We start from the raw sequence: 19,122 nt of genomic DNA, 5'->3' as shown, positions 1-19,122 counted from the left end.
GGAGTCAGTCCCGTCACCCGTTCCAAAAGAAATTTGAACTGTCACATAGTAATATTTAATCACGTATTTTCCTGTGTGTGGTAGTTAAATGATGATCTTGTAGGGATTGTTCAATATATGATTGCATCCTGATTGGTTTCTGCACTCCCATTTTTTACGAAATTAAAGCTATGTTTAGCTAAAAAAAATACCACTTCAAAAATGTTAATCAGTAAACTAAATCCTTCTGTTTAAAGTTTAAACAGCCTAAAGCGCCTTTCTTGTTTTGAAAACAATGCATCTCTCTTTATTGCACTCAACAGTCTTCCATTCTCTAAAGCAAGCATGGGATCCGATACTCTCCTTCATCTTTCTTCCTCAATATTATATAGTATATATTCTCTGATAAATCCACCTAAGATTCTTTGGAGCTAGCATATTTTGTTTCTTCAAGTTCAAATTTTCGTCCATTCTCTTATTTAGCTTGGTGAAATACATCGTCTATATATCCCACAGTACAATATTTTATTCCTAAAACTCCTGGACTGCTTTCAGAAACATTCATTTGAAGTGAGATCCAAGTCTTTATGCATTTTTTTTCCTTTGTTGATATTCATTTCTTTGCTTCGAATTCTTTTTGATTATTGTATAGCTAGGGAGAAATGGCAATGATTCTGCTCCATGGTATGCTTCACGTGACGATATTTCAGGCTGATTTGGAAGTGAATCCATATGCAGCTGGTGGATGTGCACCCAGGTTCTGTCCAAAGGTACATAATTTCCAAATGCAATATTGAAATTAACTTAATACTGGGTGTTCAACGTATCCTTATGCCCTAGGGAAAGTTGGTTCACAATTTCACATTCTCGTAGAAAAAGTGTGATGTGTATTAATTAATGGAGGCCGGTAGTCTATTATTTGTAGAAAACTGTTTCAGTAGTTCTGACTTCTGAATTCCTTGCAAACTTAATTAATAATTTGAAAACTCTGTGTTATACTTGAATGTTACGTGCCAAGAAGCTCTCTGATGCCTTTTCGGTTTTGACAACAAAAAAAAAAGATGAAAAAGCTTAAGCACAAAAGACAGAAATAGTATAAACACATGACTTACATACTGTCATGAATTTAATCATTTGTTTTAATAATAGTACTACTTCATATTTTTCACCCTTTGCATTGATCTTCTTTTCTTACTGATGGGATTTTGGAGATTGTTGGTGCCCAAACATTATCGAAGAGAAGGATGCTTTCCAGGGTGAAGCAAGTCCTGCTGTGCCGCCCTCAGGTCATTGTCGCTAATCAAACATTGTGTTATTTCTCTAATTTTTTTTTCATTCTAATAATTTCTGTTAACACCTGCATATTCTTTGATCATATAGCTTATTGAAGAGATCGAGGAGACCGCTGGTTTAATCAAAGTCTACGCAACAGTTGATCTTGAAAAGGCTAGAGTTGGCCGAACAAGAATGCTTAAAAATGAGGCAATAAAACCCCAATGGAATGAGTGTTTTCATATTTGCTGTGCTCATATGGTTTCTAATATTATCTTTACCGTTAAATACAATCATCCTATTGGAGCAACCCTAATTGGAAGAGCTTATTTGCCTGTTGAGGCAGTCTTAAGAGGATCTGAGGTGGATAGGTGGCTAGAAATCTTAGATGAATATCGCAATCCTGTGAATGAAGGCGCCAAGATCCACGTGAAGCTACAATATCTGGATGTCAGACGAGATCCTAATTGGTCTCGTGGAATTAGTAGTCCTCAGTTTCCTGGAGTTCCTCATACATTTTTTCAAGCAGAGGGAAGGATGCAAAGTTACTCTGTACCAAGACGCTCACATTGCAGACAACTACATTATTCCTCCAATCGCACTTTCTGGAGGTCAGTATTACAATCCACACAGGTGTTGGGAAGATGTCTTTGACGCTATTGATAAAGCAAAGCGTTTAATCTACATAACAGGATGGTCTGTATATACTGAGATCACCTTAATCAGGGACCCAAGGAGGCCAAAGCCTGGTGGAGATGCTACCCTTGGGAATTTGTTGAAAAAAGAAAGCAAATGAAGGTGTAAGGGTTCTTATGCTTATTTGGGATGACAGAACCTCAGTGAGCTCACTCAAGAAGGATGGATTGATGGCTACCCATGATCAAGAAACAGCAAACTACTTTCTAAACACTGCTGTGCACTGTGTCCCGTGTCCTCGTAATCCTGATGATGGGAGGAGCATAATTCAGGGTACAGAGATCTCTACCATGTTTACTCATCACCAGAAAATTGTCGTGGTGGATGATGAGGTTCCTTATAGAGGTACACAACAGAGAAGAATTATTAGTTTCGTTGGTGGCCTCGATCTGTGTGATGGTAGATATGATACACCTTCACATTCCCTCTTCAAGACTTTGGACACAGTACACCATGATGATTTCCATCAGCCCAACTTCACCGGTGCTTCAATTACCAAAGGTGGCCCGAGGGAGCCCTGGCATGACATTCATTGCAAGCTTGAAGGACCTATTGCTTGGGATGTTCTCTACAGTTTTGAGCAAAGGTGGTTGAAGCAAGGAAGTGGACAGAACTTGCTCATTCGTGTTAAGGACCTTTCTAATATTTTTACCCCTCCCACTTCTGATACGTTTGCAGATGACCATGAAAAATGGAACGTTCAATTATTCCGGTCCATTGATGGAGGGGCTGCTTTTGGTTTCCCTGAAACGCCTGAGGAGGCTGCAAGAGCAGGACTTGTAAGTGGAAAGGATAACATCATCGACCGGAGCATTCAAGATTCTTATGTACACGCTATTCGCCGTGCAAAGAATTTCATTTACATTGAGAATCAATATTTTCTTGGAAGCTCATTTGGTTGGAAATCAAATGACATCAAGGTCGAAGATATTGGCGCTTTGCATCTTGTTCCAAAGGAACTTTCACTGAAAATTGTTAGTAAGATTGAAGCAGGAGAGAGGTTTATGGTCTATGTCGTTATCCCAATGTGGCCAGAGGGAATTCCTGATAGTGCATCAGTTCAGGCAATATTGGATTGGCAAAAAAGGACAATGGAGATGATGTATAGTGACATTTCCCTGGCTATACAGGCTAAGGGGCTACATGCGAACCCGAAAGATTACCTGTCATTCTTCTGCCTCGGGAATCGAGAATCCAAGAGAATTGGAGAATACTCACCCACGGAGCAACCAGAGCCCAATACAGATTACAGCAGAGCTCAGCATGCTCGGCGCTTCATGATCTATGTCCACGCAAAGATGATGATAGGTAAGTCGTTAAATGCTTAAATGTTTGTTTTAGAGATTTGTAGAAGTTTCTTCACGTTTAATCTGATTTTTCATGGATGTCTTGGATGTTAATTGACCTACTCATCATTCTCTCATTAGTTACTTAAGTATCATCGACTTACCAACTTTTCTTGACTTTCTGTATGAACACATCTGTAATAGAATTCTCAATGTTGATTTCACTTCTTTCAGTTGACGATGAGTACATAATAATCGGATCAGCCAACATTAACCAAAGGTCCATGGATGGTGCAAGGGACTCCGAGATTGCCATGGGGGCCTACCAACCGAATCACATTGCAAACAGGCAGCCTCCTAGGGGTCAGATCTTTGGTTTTCGGATGGCATTGTGGTACGAACACCTTGGCCGCGGCCTGCTCGATAACTCCTTCTTTCAACCTACCAGCCTGGAGTGTGCCAGGATGGTGAACCAGATTGCAGAAAAAAACTGGGAGATATACTCTAGTGGAATGCTAAACCAGGACCTCCCAAGCCACCTACTCAGCTACCCCGTCACAGTTGCAAACAATGGAGTGGTTACTGCGCTACCAGGAGTCAAGTTCTTCCCAGACACCAAGGCCAATGTCCTCGGTGCCGTATCTGACTATCTTCCTCCAATCCTTACTACATAACACCGTTGTCTACTTTATTGTTCTTACTAAGAATCATATCTTGTATTGTTCATTCCGATAAAAAAAATATTTGTTATCAAATGGAAGTGTTAACTTCAACCTCTGCTAACTCCAATATTTAATTATCTCAAAGGTGCTTCGAGAAACTTAATTTGTAAAAGTAATTTTAGGAACCAACAAACACTTCAACAAAGTGAACAAACCAAAAGAAAATTCCGTATATAGTTGTGGAATACGTCACGCCAAACCAATGCACTCAAACATTGTACAAAGAGTCATCATCAAACTCCACTCCATGCCTTAGTTACAAGAAGCCAAGATCTCCTTAGGATAAAAAAGATGTTAAATACATATGTTGTTATCTATCAGAAACAAAAAAAACTTGTCTTCAAAAGCTATAAGCTAAGGTATTCACACATTCAATGAAGTCACTCTGTCAACCCGACTTTGTAGAAAATCATTTGAGACCACCATGTTGAACCCGATTCAATATTGAGGATTCTGAATTTATGCTTATATCTTTTGCACTTGGGTGTGAGTTTCTAGGAATCAACAAACCTTTCAAGCTTGGAGATCTTTGTTGAAAACTTGGAGACTTGCCACTCTTAACTATGGTACTAGCATCAGTACTAAAAGAAGAAAAAATGAGTCTATCCTTATATGGAGAACCATGATCAGAGTAAGTGTCTACCAACCCTTGTCTTTGCTTTGGCAAGCTAATCGATCTTAACCTTGCCTTAACAGATTCCGTTGCCGACATATAATTTGGAAGAACAGGAGAACCCAAGGAATCACTATCCTCAATAGAGCTCCTCCTAGGTCTATCAAATGACCTTCTTGGGGTAGATATTGGAGAGCTACGCCCTGCTAAAAGAAGATCATTGTGCTTTAACTCTCCTAGTCTATGTTCCGTTCTCCCCTGTACATTTCTCTGCACTGGGCTTGAAGTTACAAACAAGTTAGAATTGATAGAAATTCTGCATTTCCGTTCTTGGGCTTCCCCACTTTCTTCCAACCAGTGATTCAATCTCCCATTTACTCCGTTGGCTTCAGATTCTTTGGATATTTTAGAATTCCAACTATCCTGCAGAACGAAAAGTAGCTAAATCTTTTGAGAACATAATTAATCTGAAGTAAGGATTTTCAGATGAGGTGATTTACCCGATTGCTGAAGGAGTATTCTTTTACGTGTTCTCTTCTGACCAACCCATTATGCCTGCTCAAAAGTAAGGCATCGAAGTCTTCCTTGGGTGGCAACGTATCAACCAAGCCTGTGTGATTCTTTACTTTTGGCTTCCCAAGCTAAAAGTTTGAACAAAACGTTAGACAGAGTCAGGAAGGCATTATATATATATTTTTTCTCAAGTTTCCAGATCAGGGGGCGATGTTAATTACAAAAGAGGTGGTAATTTACTATAAAAGGAAGTGTGTTCACCCCTGACACCACATAACCTACTCGTTTTTATATTCTGCCCACCTCATTGAAGTTCTTGATCAACTGTTTATCCTCCATGCCTTCTCTTGTTCCACGAAGTTGCGATTGAATTTTTACAAGGGTCTGTAATCCATTGAGTGTGCTGATCACTTGGCGCCTCACCGCTTGGCCTCGAACCATAGCTTGAAGTCTCACCAGTCCTTTCAACGCTCGTAATGCTTTCCTTGCCTGTTAGGTTGGTTTTTCAGGATGAGCTCAGACCATGCTTTTAATACGATGTAGAATACTAGAATAATTCTAATAGTTGCATCCACACTTCATTAGGCAACCAGGAAATTATGATGTTGAGTTTTTCATACTGATTTTTTGTAATTAGCCTTATTGAACATTGTTAGGCAATTAATTGGGGGACTAAAACAGGACAAGTGAATTCTCAAGTTAAAGAACAGGCTCAAGTGTCTCACCAGATATCCCCTAAAGGAGGTTTGAATTTTTATAGCAGCGGATTCTCTGCTTCCTCTCTTATATGTAAGGTACACCATCGGGGTGCTAGTGAGACGAACAACCTCAGCGGCAGCCTTAGCAGATGCCAAAGCAGCTTCAGCAGCAGCTGCCGTTGCAATAGCAACAGTTAATGCATGCTTGCTATGCTCTTTTTCTGCTTCAACTAAGCTCCTGTCCTTAACTAGTGATGAACACGCAAGAGCGGGTACACGTTTCCACTTAAACCTTCCAATAATCCACCTCCTCCTCTTCCCATTCTGTGTCCAGATTTAGGCATTATGTATTTGAATTTATTTTGACATAATATAAGAACAGGAGAAAGTGGTATGTACTCTCACCTTTTCAGGAGTAGCCTTTGCCTCTGAAACAAAGAGCTTCTTTAGCAGATTCACCCAACTTCCCATCTTTGCCATTAAACGAACATCATATCAACAAAAACTGAGAAAAGTAAAATAAAACCAAGCGAACAAACAGTTGGCATATGCAGTAACATCAATCAAGAGTCTAGTATTTATTTGAATTAAATCTCATTGACAAAATACTATTAGACAAGTCCCGGCCCATTCCTTAAAGAATGATATCTAACTGAGTGCACTCAATGTTTACATAGATTCTAAAGTATAAAAAAAGTGTACACCAACAAAGAAAGAGAAGCTCAAGTTTGCGTATAACTCAGATTTTAACACTTTATGATCTGGAAAAACATCCACAGTGTGCTGGAGCTATGATTGATGGATACCAATCATATTACACTTCTATCTTTCTGCTAAGTTTCTTTCTCTTGTTCTCTCCTTTATTCAACATCATCCTAAATGATCAAAATGTGGGCCTGAGAGCAAGAAGTATAATAGAAAATGAAGGACCCCATTGCTTTTCAAGTATACAGCTTTCCAAAAGTCTTTATAACTTTCTGGGACTTGCTCCTATTTCTTCTCCAACTTTCACTTTCTTAACAGTCGCTAAATTTTCACTTAAGCATAATGTCTGAAATGACATGACAAATAATTGACAATGTGCTGGCAGCGGTTAATGTTAAGGAGTGATTTTTTGCTCCTAGCGTTGGTTCCTCCAAGCGCTCCAAGGGAATTATCAGCCAAGCGTTTCATTTTTTCCACAAAAAAAAAAGTAGTTACACTTGGCACAAAATCTTCAAAATTCTAAATTTTACTAATTTGTCCCTCAGTCATAACTAGAAAGGAAATAAAAACAAAACAAAAACAAAACAAAAAATAGAAATCAAAATATGAAAAACACTTTGGATGCATTAATAACAAGCTAACAAGAAGATGATATTATTGTGATTAACACGTTTTTGCGGGAAAAAGATGAAAAAGAAAACACGTTTGTTGGTTTATTCCACATTTTTTTTTTTTTTTATGAAAGACAAATTAGTAAAATTGGAAATTTTGAGAATTTTGTGACAGTTGTAATTTCCCTCTTTTTATGAAAAAGATGAGACGTGTATGGCGCTTGGAGCAACCAATCCTGGGAGCAAAAAATCACTCAATGTTAAGTATATAGTGTAATACTGTAATAGTGAGATGTAGGATTTCAATGCGCCTCCAATGCAGGATTTCTATTAAATACTTGAGATCACACTTCACACCCAATGCAATGCAATGTGCCAATGTGTAAACTTCCACATCGCCATAGGGCCCGCTTAGGATTTTCACATCCTTCTATACATTTCGGAACTCCAGTGTTAAATTTTATGTTGTGTATTCATGATCAGACGGGTAAAATACTTTTTATTTTTATTTTTTTTCTCATCATTCTAGAATCCACTTAACAGTCTCATTCAACGGCTGCATACTACTTAAAATTAAAGATATTTGTACACGATTAATGGCTACTATATATATATATATATATTAATAAATATTCCTACGCAGAGATAGTATTGAGAATGATCGATCATTTAGACATGAACGAACACGGTGCGTGAAAGTGATTTATTTGCTTGTTTTCGTTCCCTTGGAGCAAATTTAAGACTCGCAACTTTGGTAAGATCGCCCACAGCCATTGCATCAGCTGGCAGGAAAGGCCTGTTCATCAGCCCCACCATGCATGAAACATCTCCTAATTGCCCAAGGTGCACACTACACACCAAGTCACCAACCACTAGACTCTAGACCCATTGCATGGTTGGGTGTGAACTGTGAAGAGACCTCTTGTCGGTGTCTTCATACAATAAGGGAACAAGATATGAGAAAGTGGGAAAAAAACATGAACTTCTTTAGGCTAAAGAACTTGTAACAAGGGGAAAACAGCTGGTGAAGGCCCGTAAACAGTCCAAATATATGTGGGAGACTAATAAAAAGGAAGTAGGAAAGTATTTCTTTCTTATTCTTATAAAAAGTCAGAAGTCGATCAGAACACATTATAATTTTATACCACTGATACTGAAGTACGACTGCAAAAAAACACAGAAGGAAAGTACAGTTCTAGTTGAATATAATATACCAAACAAATTAATATTAGGTAGAAATGCCACAATATTCATTGAGACGAAACAAATAGTTGCTCATTTGGATCGGGTTTTTGTTAGCACCGATACGACATAAACAATGTTAAAGTATAACTAAAGAGGCACTAATACTAGTTCATGTAAAATTGTCGCAACATGCTTTTAAGTCATTGTGCACGCTGTCAGCATGCCATGTTCAACATGGCTAATTGTTGAAATGTATTAATCTTTCATTCATCACCTTTAATTTATACATTTTACCCGCAAAGGAACACAGATTTTTTTTTCACATGGGAGGGTATCAGAAAATATTAATTAGGATGTCTTGTGTTTTTATTACTTCTTGTAGCATTGGGAACAAAAAAAAAGAAAGGAGATGATGTTTGGGCCGCTATGGCTTTCAAGGGATACTAGTAGCTAAAATTGGCAGTACATAATTGAGGGCCAAATAACTAATCTAAAACCATTTTAATTTCAATTTTATTTCACTCTTTGGAAGTGTTACTTTTGTTTAAGATTCTTTTAATCTAAATAAAAATATGATTTTTAGTTAAGGATATGTTATATTTTGGCAAGAAATTGGTACCAAGGTCTAATTTTAGGAAAAATGAAGTCTAGAGGACACGATTTTTTGTGAGTAATTCACAAGTACAAATTTTGAGAAAAAGTAACTCAGGAACCAACTATTTCAAAATTAGTAACCCTCAAGTACAAAATAAGTTGGCCCGTTTTTTTATATTTTTTTTAAATGCCAGTTATACCTTTCTGTGAAAATAACTCTCAAGGACAAATAGTCTAGATTTAAAATAAATATTTTCCGATTTTACCCTTTCTGTCATTTTACTATGAACAATGAGTGTTCATACTTTCTGCTGGTATATGAACAATGATTGTTCATATCCAAATAGGTGAATGTACCTTATACAATATATTGATGTATGAACATTGAATGTTCATACCCAATCAATGTTCATACTCAAAGACTATGAACATTGAATGTTCATATCCAAAGGACCAAGGATTATGAACATCGAATGTTCATACCCAAAGGACTATGAACATTGAATATTCATACCCAATCAATGTTCATATCTAAGGACTATGAACATCGAATGTTCATACCCAATCAATGTTCATACCCAAAAGGCTATGAATATTGAATGTTCATACCCAATCAATGTTCATACTCAAGGACTATGAACAATCAATGTTCATACCTACCAATTGAAAAAAAAAATTAAAAGTACTCATGAACAATGATTGTTCATGTTTGATGTATGAACACTTTTAATGTATGAACAGTGATTTTTCATACTCCCAAATAGGTATAAACAATCCATGTTCATAACTGGATCAATGTTCATACCTATTGGATCATTATTCATAGCTCCAATAGGTATAAACACTCATTGTTCATAGCTAATGTTTGTAATTGGGGGTATGAACAATGAGTGTTCACACCTATTTATGAACAATGTATGAACAATGATTGTTCATACTAAATACACCAGGTCGTTTCATTTGGGCGAAGCCGTTGATTATTTTGCGTCAGGGGTATACTTGACATTTCATCTACCTGATCCGTTTTTTATTTCACGTCAAGGGTATACTTGACCTTTCATCTACCCGGTCCTTGTGAGTTACGGGAAAAAAAAAAGTGTCCTTGAGAGTTACGTTTTCGACAGTTTTGTCCTTAAGAGTCACTCCCTGATATTTTGAGGACTTCATATTTGACACCACCAAATTCACTAAGGGCGACCTAACTAAATTGTAGTTAAAACTTACTAAAGCGACCCAAACCCAAAATTCTTTAAAAAAAAAACAAAATAAAAAAACAAAAACAAACAAATATTTTAATTCTACCCAAACTCTTTACATTCAATCATAATGTGTTATTTTTTTTCAAAAAATAAAAAGACCCGTGAAAACCCAATTAATTTTTCATGTAAACATAATAACACCGTAGATCTTAAAAGTAATTTGGATGTCAATCAGTTGAAGATTTTCTTAATTAAATAACAAATAAAAATCCAAAACATATATTTTGTTATTCACTTTAATTTATTTTAGTCGAATAGAAAGGGAAATAATAAGGAGCACACCACAAAGAAAAAAATGATAAGATCGATAAGCTATATCCATACTATCACCTTGTAAGTATAATCTTATATAATACTAGGGTATGCCCATGCCTACGGCCCGCGATGCGTCGACACGCCTGCGGTGCTACCTACCTCGACGCTCGAAGAGTTATTCTTGAGGTAAACTGGCATGTCCCCACTACTATTTATAATAATTGGGCTTAAATATCGTGTGTTGCCCGGTGTGCTGTTGAAATATCTAAGCTTTGTTAGAATATGCTAACTATATGAGTTTGGTTTTACAGAGTTAGTTCCTGACATATCATTATATACATACTTTGCAGATAGAATGGAGAGATAAGAAGGATGCATTCAAGAAGCGTGTTGGCCGCATAGTGCGAACAAACGACCCGAGTTATCGTTTTGATCAGCTCCATAATAAGCACAGTCTTTCCGACACCAGCACCACCAAATAACCCAATCTTTCCTCCTCTCTGGTATGGTGCAAGCAGGTCCACAACCTGTACAATGCAGCAATAATACACGTTTAGTTGAGACATAATCTTTCCTCCTCTCAAACTCTTGTAACATTAAGAAAAAACGGACATGCGTGCTACTTTTATTCAGTAAATTCAAGATAACCGATAATAAACAATATTTACATAAGCACATGAAGCTCTTCATACCTTAATACCGCCACAAGGATTTCTTGCTCGGTAGCCTGCTCAACAAAGGCTGGGGCCTCACGATGGATGGGCAAGATATGATCGGTTTCTGGTGAAAAAGGAAATAACATGTCAAAACAGTGAACAAACCAAAACATATGTACCAAGACAAAACTATGATGAGCAAATGAGCACTGTCTCAAAAATTCTTACTGATATCTCCTCTGTGGTCAATGGGTTCACCAATGATGTTAATAATACGACCAAGAGTAGCCCTGCCTAATGAAACACCAACAACCCACAGATAAGGAAGGGTAATTACCATCAATAATACCACAACCAAAACAGATAAAAATTATCCGCCACATCTTAACCACTGTCGAATACCATGATATGCAGTGGAAAACTAATCTCAATGTTTGAAACAATCCCAAATGAATTTATACAACATTTTCCTTACATTACCTCTCATTAGCAACAAATAACTAAAGTTAATAAATGGGTCATACTTACAGTGATGGGAGAACCAGTATTAAGAAGCCTTTGACCTCTAACAAGACCTTCAAGCACCATCCATAGCAATAGTCCTAAAATGTTGAGCCGCCCAAAACTAACGTAATCGAATTATCCAAAACTTCTAAAGCAAATAAATAGGTGGCAACCCTTCATTAAATCTAACATCAACCACAACACCAATAACTTGACACACACTCCCAATCGCACCCGCACCTGTAAACTCATCCGTTATTTTCCCACCTTTATTATTATTATTATTATTCATTATTGTCACTAGCTCGGCTACAGCTGTGGTTTTTGGCCGCTGTTGCTGAAGCCGAGTATTCAAGGTAACGGTTTAAGTCTTGATTGAAAACTACTAATCCAACTTTAATAAGGTTTGAAATCTTCGAAGATAATTGGTCTTCCACTGATGTACATGTGGGTTTATTTAATTTCATAACATTTCTAGATCAATCATCACATGTGTTTCCAAACAGCTTGATATGGAAGTGGGAAAAAAACAGCTTGAAAAAAACAGATTAAATATCGTACAAACCTCAACAAATCACTGATAACCACGTCCAAACAGCTTGATATAGAAGTGGGAAAAAAATCGAAATAGTGCTAAAGATCACAGAACATGGCTATTATAGTGGGGTACATGGCGAAAATGGGAAGATGTTTTAGCATTTCTTTTGAAGCAAAGTAGTGCTAAAGATCACAGAACATCATATAATATACAAATGAACAACTAAAGTAGTGCGTATGATAGGTAAGATCTGGTGTGGTTTTATCTAAATGCTCCAGATCTCAGATCTAAACATCTGCAAGTAAGGTCTTCGTTACTCACCAGGGGTTGTGGTTGCTGTGGAAAGAAAAAAAACAATGGCGTGGATACTGTTCACGCGAAGTTCTCAAACCGAAGCGATATCTGCGGTTCTCGACAAGATGAGAAAAATGGGTGGGAGTGATGGCGGCGGTCGTATGTTGTTGGAAGGAAATGATTATTTCTTTTTTTACCCTAAATTAGAGAAGAAGAGATATCATAGAACCGCTATTAACTTAGAAATGCAAAAGACACTACCTAGATGAATTTGAAAGTGCCATGTCACAACTTAGAAAAGACAATGGTAACCACTGGATGGAGACCCTGCAGGCCCCACACCATTGTGTTTTATTAGATAGATATTAGGTTGTTACAAGTTCAACTTTAACTAGATCACATCTAAACACCTTTAAAGCGGCCTGCCCAAGCTATTAAGCCCATGCTTAGCCGCCACTACATAGAGGCGTGGGTGAGCTAGCCTTCCACCGCTCAATTAGCTGAGCATATTTTAACACCTGTCCATTTTAGCCATCGAAGCCTCTCGGCCGTGCATCCGGGCTTTCATCCAATCGAAAGCATTGCTTCTCAAATAGCCTCCACACCGGTTTTCTTTCCCTCTTTATCCTTCCAATTTTAATTACCGTGTTTGTTCTTTTCCCTCCATTCTTATCCCTCCATATTCTTACAGACAACCCCACACCCTTTCACTATCAATCCAGGAACAGATAAAGAAAAGATTACGTGATATCTTAAGCGGATCTCCTGCTCTCTCTGGCTATCGAAATTGAAGCTCATGGTTTAGCTCCGTCGAGTTTTCTTGCTCCCTCCCTCTGCCTAGGTCTTCTTTACGTAAGAAGCATAAAAAACAACAAGGTCAGACTTCAAATCTTGATTAATTGTTTTTAAACAAGCATTAACTTTTCTCTATTGCTTACAACATGTATTTTCTAAAATTGGGTTTCGAATTAAAAAAACAGGAATTCAAGTGGTTTGCTCATTTTTGTTTTTCCATACACTTGAACTTCAAATCACTCTATACGGGTTACTGATGCATCTTGAGCCACTGGAACTCTATAGAAACCTTCAGTTCTCTCATAAGTATGTTTGATTTCGTTAGACATCACTTTTTCCATGAACTAAAATGGGTCACTAGCGTGCTTTGCCAAGTGAATTAATTTATGAACATCCAGATTGTTGGAGTTCGGAGGACACCAGTTTGGTAGGTTATCCGTATTTGTTACCCTCAAGAGGATTTCACTAGAAACTAGAATCAGGAGGTCAATGCTTGCAGATTAAGCTTGACATGACAATTGTGGACAATAATATTTTTCACACAAGTTTTGAATGCTTAGCAATTAACACGCATTATTGTATGCCAACAAGAACTCAAGAATATGGTTTGTGGCAAACATTTGGAATGTCCAAATGCGCCTATGTTGTTATATTTAGCTCCATTTCTGCATCATCCAGAACTGGTTCATTACTTTATTGTCAATTTCATTCTGCTGTTCGTAGTAGACAGTTATTGCTTTCGCGGTTTTGTCTACCTGTATTAGAAACATTACTCTTTCGCTTAGCTGCTTTTAAGTACAAGACTCAACATTGACAGTGAAACAGAAGGTAGCAAAAGAGTTCCACAAAGAAAACTTACTGACAACTTAAAGTCTTTTTATACTAGCTATACTATCTAAGTGGAACGTGTATCAAGGTGTTTAGATGTGTACCTCAGACTGATGTCGATTTGTTTTTTATGGTTTTTTTAGGTGTAAAAGGAAGGGGATGATAGTAGAGGATTTCGTCTGACTACTCCAGCTCAAATTTCTTGATACAACTTTCATCAATAATTTAGTATTCTTTCTGTTGAAATGGGCTTGAGGGAATTGGCATCTTTGAAGGTTATTTAATTTTCCCCACATATACAGTTATGTTATTTTTTTTACATTGAGTTTTATCATTCTAAATTAGTAAATTTCCTATGAGTACACGTATGTCTTATTGGACATCCTTATGGTTTTATTTGCCCCAATGTATCCTTATTGTTGTGAAAGAATACTGAAGACATCTTTCGGGAAAAATAACTGCATAAGAATTAGGAAAAGAGAAAGAAAAAAAGAAGATTTGGAAATTTTCAAAGAGGAAAGACTGATTGTCTGATTGTAGTGACTATAGGAAAGTGTGCCAAACTAAATGATAACAACTCTTAAACTGTGTGACAAATTTGTTGATTCTTGGAATTGTTAATCAATCTATTTCGTTACCCTAAGAGCCTCGAAAATCTATATAGAATCGGACCATATTAGATTATAAATTTATAGTACTTATCTCTCATTCCAAGTTGGAACCAAATGAAGACACAAACAAAGCTACACTATTCCCGTTTGAAATCCAATTGACACAAAAAAGAATAAAAAAAATAAGTGAAGTTTATATCATCTTTTTCTATTGGCATTTAAGCCTTGGGGGGTCAAATGTGGAGGCTAGCAAAGGTAGAATCTTGAAGACAGTTGATGATATGGACTGTGGGAATGGGAAGGAAGCTAAAAAGGGCAGTGGACAGAAGGTGCCAAAGGTTTTTAAGTATATAAAGGTGAAGAGGCAATGTTGGATGGAGTGTTTGTGTAGCGAGTATTGTGAAGATGAAAAGAAGGATGTAGTGCTAGATTTGGGGTACTCGGACTGCTGATGAAGGGAAGGGGGTTTTGGGAGATGATGATTATTTGTGGAGTGGTAGGCGAAAAGGTCAGGTCATGGGTGGGGTGGGGGTGGGTGGCAGTAGGAGGGTGTCATTCTGTTTTTGAGAGAGTGCAAACATGGTGGTGGTTCTTGGGATTCTCTCTCTTCTTCTATTTTTTGCATTTTCGCCTCTTAGTCTGTTCATCTTATTGAGTCTATATGACTATATATGTATTGGTGTATGGGGTTAAGTGTTGTGTGGTTCTGGGGAGCTAATATTTGTTAGTTCTTGAGTTGAGTGTGGATGTAATTTCCTAGATTATATCAGTATAGTATATTTTATGAATCAAAAATAAAAAATAAAATAAAATGACGTTAAGCCTTGTGGAATGCCTCATTTCCTTGATCTCATTCAGACTACATAAAACCTCATCCAAAGGATTCTTGCTGTTGTGCTGAAATTTTGCTGCCATATGTAACATTATTACATTTGTACTTTTCATTTTGTGGAAAACCGATTTGGAAACTTATCTTTTTGAACTTTTGTTTCCCAGGTTGAGGATGTTGTTGTACTTAATTGCTCTTGCCCAACATCGACGTCCAAATATTGTTCGACAATCCTTCTTAGGTTTGTCCTATTGCTTACGTGTTTGGAACCATTTTCTTTCAGTGCCTGTTTGGTTAGAAAACTTTCTTTCTCCGACTAGAGGCTTCTGTACACTTGGGGCGGATCTAGGATTTAACGTAAGGAAGTTCTAGGGTGAAGAAAAGGCTTCTTTTCCCTACCCCTTTAGGCCTTGTAAGTTTGTAGTATATGGATTTTTCTTTTAATCTTATCTAGGGTGCAGCCTGGGGTAGCCCCCTCATAGTTCTGGCCATTATTTGGTGCATACACACATTTGGAATCTCTGTTATGCCAGTTCCCATCTAATTGACACGTCATTGTGCCTTGGAAAACATTTACATAGCTCTACACTTATTTTCATCCCATTTTATCGTGACACCGATTTGTTACGTTGTTTTGGCACATCTCTACACGTGTAACCACATATTGGCGTGCTGCTTTTGCCTCAGATCCATAGCAATATGCTTGTATATATAGAAAAATGAGGGGTCGAGTGAATAGTGAATGTGTGTGGACGTAGGGGCATTTTGATCATTTCGTTCACTTAACAAAACTTCCCAACAATTCTCGATTTTTCTTCTCTCTCGATCTCCCCATTTTCGCTCTCTTCAAGCTTCAAACTCACCCACCCTTTCTCTCCGCTGCCTCTCCGATTTGATTGTATATTTTAAATCTGTGATCTGTGGCGAAGAAGTATTTCTCCTGAAAACGGTATAAGACCATATCGTAAATAAGAAATCAATCAAGACTCTGGAATTCAGGAGTGGCAATCTGTTGATGGACCGAGAAAATGCTAAGGAGCTAAACCCCAAAGAGGTACCTTGAAGTTAATTATCAAGATCATTAGCTTTCCAACACACCATCCTTCTTCAAAGTTGGTTTTTGACGAAGAAAAGGCAATGGATTAGTGTCTGACTTATATGAATTTAATGAGTTATTTTACACAATGTTCTTAATTATTGTTCAAGACTGTTAATTAAGAGGCCGAGATTGAATATTTTGTTGAACAGTGAAGCTGAAGAAAAATACGTTACAAGATGTATAAAAGTGTAGAGCCATGTCAAGGGAAATGCCTGTTACTTTGTTATATTTTGAGTGGAAGCGGGAGATGCTCTGAGAAATGAACGACTCCATATCCTCACAGCAATTGAGAGGTGAATTTCACATCCCCATATCTTTTCGTATATCTTTTTATTCCCAATCCTTATATTCATTTCCTATAATTTTGAAGTGGCATACTAAATTGTACTCATGACGTGATCAATCTGGTTAGAGAATTTGAACCTTATAAATTTTAAAAATTTTATATTGATAAAGAACACAAGCAAACTATAGTATAGTGATCACATGAATATATCAAATAATGATCACGGTATGCATCGAGATTCACCAAAGTGATTGGAGAATATCCCATGCGAAAGGTCCTAAAAGCTCTTCAGCAATGCAAATGCATATCCAAGTTCAGCACATTCAAGGGCTGCTAGCTCAACACTAATTTCCCCCCGGTATGTGCTTTGGCTCTTTAACTAATAGCAAACAGTATCTCGCGCCGTCATCCTTCACCTTATGCATCTCTAAAATATCTAATAGATTAATCATAGATAACTTTCTGAGTATAAAATAAGCACCAATCACGTCTCTCCTATCAGAATTTGGTGTAGTAGGTCCACGTTCATGCATGACTTGCTATGCTATTTTTTAGATATTATATGCAAACTTTTTACCTGTGAATGCATAGTTCTATTAAGAAGCAGATAATACATTAATCACAATGTAGCTTTCTTATTTGGTTTGTATCGAACAAACATGATGGTGGTATACTGGTATGAATAGTGTATGTAGTTTGAATTGACGCATAATAGGCTCAGATAATTGGCACAAAATCATGGAGATCGAAGTACAGTACAAGGTACTGTATATATTAAGTTTTCTTCTTTTTTTGCTTGATATCTGCTTTATTAGAGATAAGGTGAAATTTTTTGTTTGTTTTTTCATTTATTCTTACTTGCATTGATTTTCCGTGATAATGTATCTTTAGTAAGGCTTATTGTGTGTGTATCCTCATGCACATGTGGTTGTGTAAGTGCGTCGATTAGGGCATGCCTTACTGATATAACGTATCTATAAGTTTAGGTTTGACCTTAGAAGGAAAAAAAAAATTTATTACGGTCTTGATGTTTTGATATAGGTTGACTCTTTTAAAGTTTGTTATGTGAAATTGGTTTATTATTTGGTTAACACTCACTATTTCATTTGCACTTCTTACTTCTTAACTTACGTAGTTTGTTTGTAGCAGAAAAAAAAAAAAAAAAAAAAAAAAAAAACTTACGTAGTTTGCTGAGTGTGATAGTACTCATTACATTGTTTGCAGGTATAAAGGTGGATCTGCAGTACCTAGAAAACTGATTTCCCAGGGAAATCTTAAAAAGACTTTCACTGATAATATATATCCCCTTCGCTTTCAACTAATTGATGCTAGAGATGTTGGATAGTATATGTTATCCGGATAAGTAAAAAGGGTATTTCTCCGGCACTTAAGTTTCTTTTTCTACATCGCTCGGACATCGAAGTGAAACTTATGCGAGGCACCAAGTTTTTACTAAATTACTTTACATCTAGCTGAGTGCAACAACTTAAATTTAAACTTTGTAAAGGGTAAAGGGTTGTCCCTGCATTTATTACGTTTAGCAATTGATTCGAAGCTTATTTAAATGTTTCTAGGTAGATTTTAAAAGTTTGTCTTGCAGGCTTATGTAGACGAGAGCTCTGACTGGTCGAGTGTGTTTTGTGGGGTTTGGGAGAGGAAAGTGTATGTTTTGTTGGGTTACATTTTATCTTTCACGTACTACTGCAAACTTTTATTTGGTGTTTTTGACTAATAATGTAAAGAAGGAAAAATTAAAAAAATGTTGTGTTTTCTTTTGTATTTTCTCTAGGTTCGTATTTGGGATTGTTTTAAATAAAAAGATACATTTAGTTTTGGATGTTGCACACAAGGCCCTTGAGGAAGCTCAATTGCAGATGGACCAGGATGTAAGTTGTCGAAAGGGTCAAGAAAAATGGTATTTTCCATTTCAATTATATGCATTCATGTATTTCCTATCATTTAATTGATTTGCATTGTGTGATTTAATTGTTAGTATTTGATTCTAACTCCATTTGTAGCTGTTGTGGTGAATAATAATACTCAAAGAGTTGTTTGAGAAACTGGATTTATAAAAAGGCAGTCCAACTGCAGCTGAAAAAACGAAGCTCTTGGAGCTAGAAGTGGGTGATATAAGAGTCAAATGCCTGAATATCAAGTGTGTTAAAAAGGAAATTCACTCAGCATCACCAACCAAATGAACTGAAGCAAAATGATATACTCTGGGCATGGAGACCAATTTTGAACTTTTCTTTCAAATATCTTGAGCCCCATCTCATGTGATATAGTCCTAAATA

General features: G+C 36.9%; 3 protein-coding genes and 2 long non-coding RNA genes across 5 annotated transcripts; 3 read left to right on the top strand and 2 right to left on the bottom strand.

The window, feature by feature from the left end:
• The first annotated feature begins 261 nt into the window (after nt 1–261).
• Nucleotides 262–1,931, top strand: LOC147477896 (phospholipase D alpha 1-like). The gene is made up of 4 exons (XM_086583295.1): nt 262–549; nt 632–749; nt 1,191–1,265; nt 1,360–1,931. Exons 2-4 carry the CDS (start codon nt 642–644, stop codon nt 1,903–1,905), a joined length of 729 nt encoding a protein of 242 aa, XP_086439421.1. The 5' UTR covers nt 262–549; nt 632–641; the 3' UTR covers nt 1,906–1,931.
• A 92-nt stretch (nt 1,932–2,023) lies between these two features.
• LOC147477895 (phospholipase D alpha 1-like) lies at nt 2,024–3,988 on the top strand. Its single transcript, XM_086583293.1, has 2 exons — nt 2,024–3,255; nt 3,468–3,988. Exons 1-2 carry the CDS (start codon nt 2,064–2,066, stop codon nt 3,905–3,907), a joined length of 1,632 nt encoding a protein of 543 aa, XP_086439419.1. The 5' UTR covers nt 2,024–2,063; the 3' UTR covers nt 3,908–3,988.
• A 118-nt stretch (nt 3,989–4,106) lies between these two features.
• LOC147477894 (protein IQ-DOMAIN 12-like) lies at nt 4,107–6,845 on the bottom strand. The gene is made up of 5 exons (XM_086583294.1): nt 6,185–6,845; nt 5,807–6,103; nt 5,385–5,570; nt 5,069–5,209; nt 4,107–4,991 (listed from the first exon to the last, which is right to left on the bottom strand). Exons 1-5 carry the CDS (start codon nt 6,257–6,259, stop codon nt 4,365–4,367), a joined length of 1,326 nt encoding a protein of 441 aa, XP_086439420.1. The 5' UTR covers nt 6,260–6,845; the 3' UTR covers nt 4,107–4,364.
• A 4,233-nt stretch (nt 6,846–11,078) lies between these two features.
• Nucleotides 11,079–12,309, bottom strand: LOC147477893 (uncharacterized). The gene is made up of 3 exons (XR_015208610.1): nt 11,573–12,309; nt 11,273–11,338; nt 11,079–11,168 (listed from the first exon to the last, which is right to left on the bottom strand). It is a non-coding gene; the product is annotated as an uncharacterized LOC147477893 (long non-coding RNA).
• A 671-nt stretch (nt 12,310–12,980) lies between these two features.
• On the top strand, nt 12,981–16,004 carry LOC147477892 (uncharacterized). The gene is made up of 3 exons (XR_015208410.1): nt 12,981–13,256; nt 14,147–14,278; nt 15,611–16,004. It is a non-coding gene; the product is annotated as an uncharacterized LOC147477892 (long non-coding RNA).
• The last annotated feature ends 3,118 nt before the right edge of the window (nt 16,005–19,122 follow it).

The sequence above is a fragment of the Coptis chinensis genome, chromosome 9, assembly GCF_015680905.1.
Source record: "Coptis chinensis isolate HL-2020 chromosome 9, ASM1568090v1, whole genome shotgun sequence".
NCBI lineage: Eukaryota > Viridiplantae > Streptophyta > Magnoliopsida > Ranunculales > Ranunculaceae > Coptis > Coptis chinensis.
Note: the sequence above shows the minus strand (reverse complement) of the source record. Positions and strands in the feature narration are given on the sequence as shown.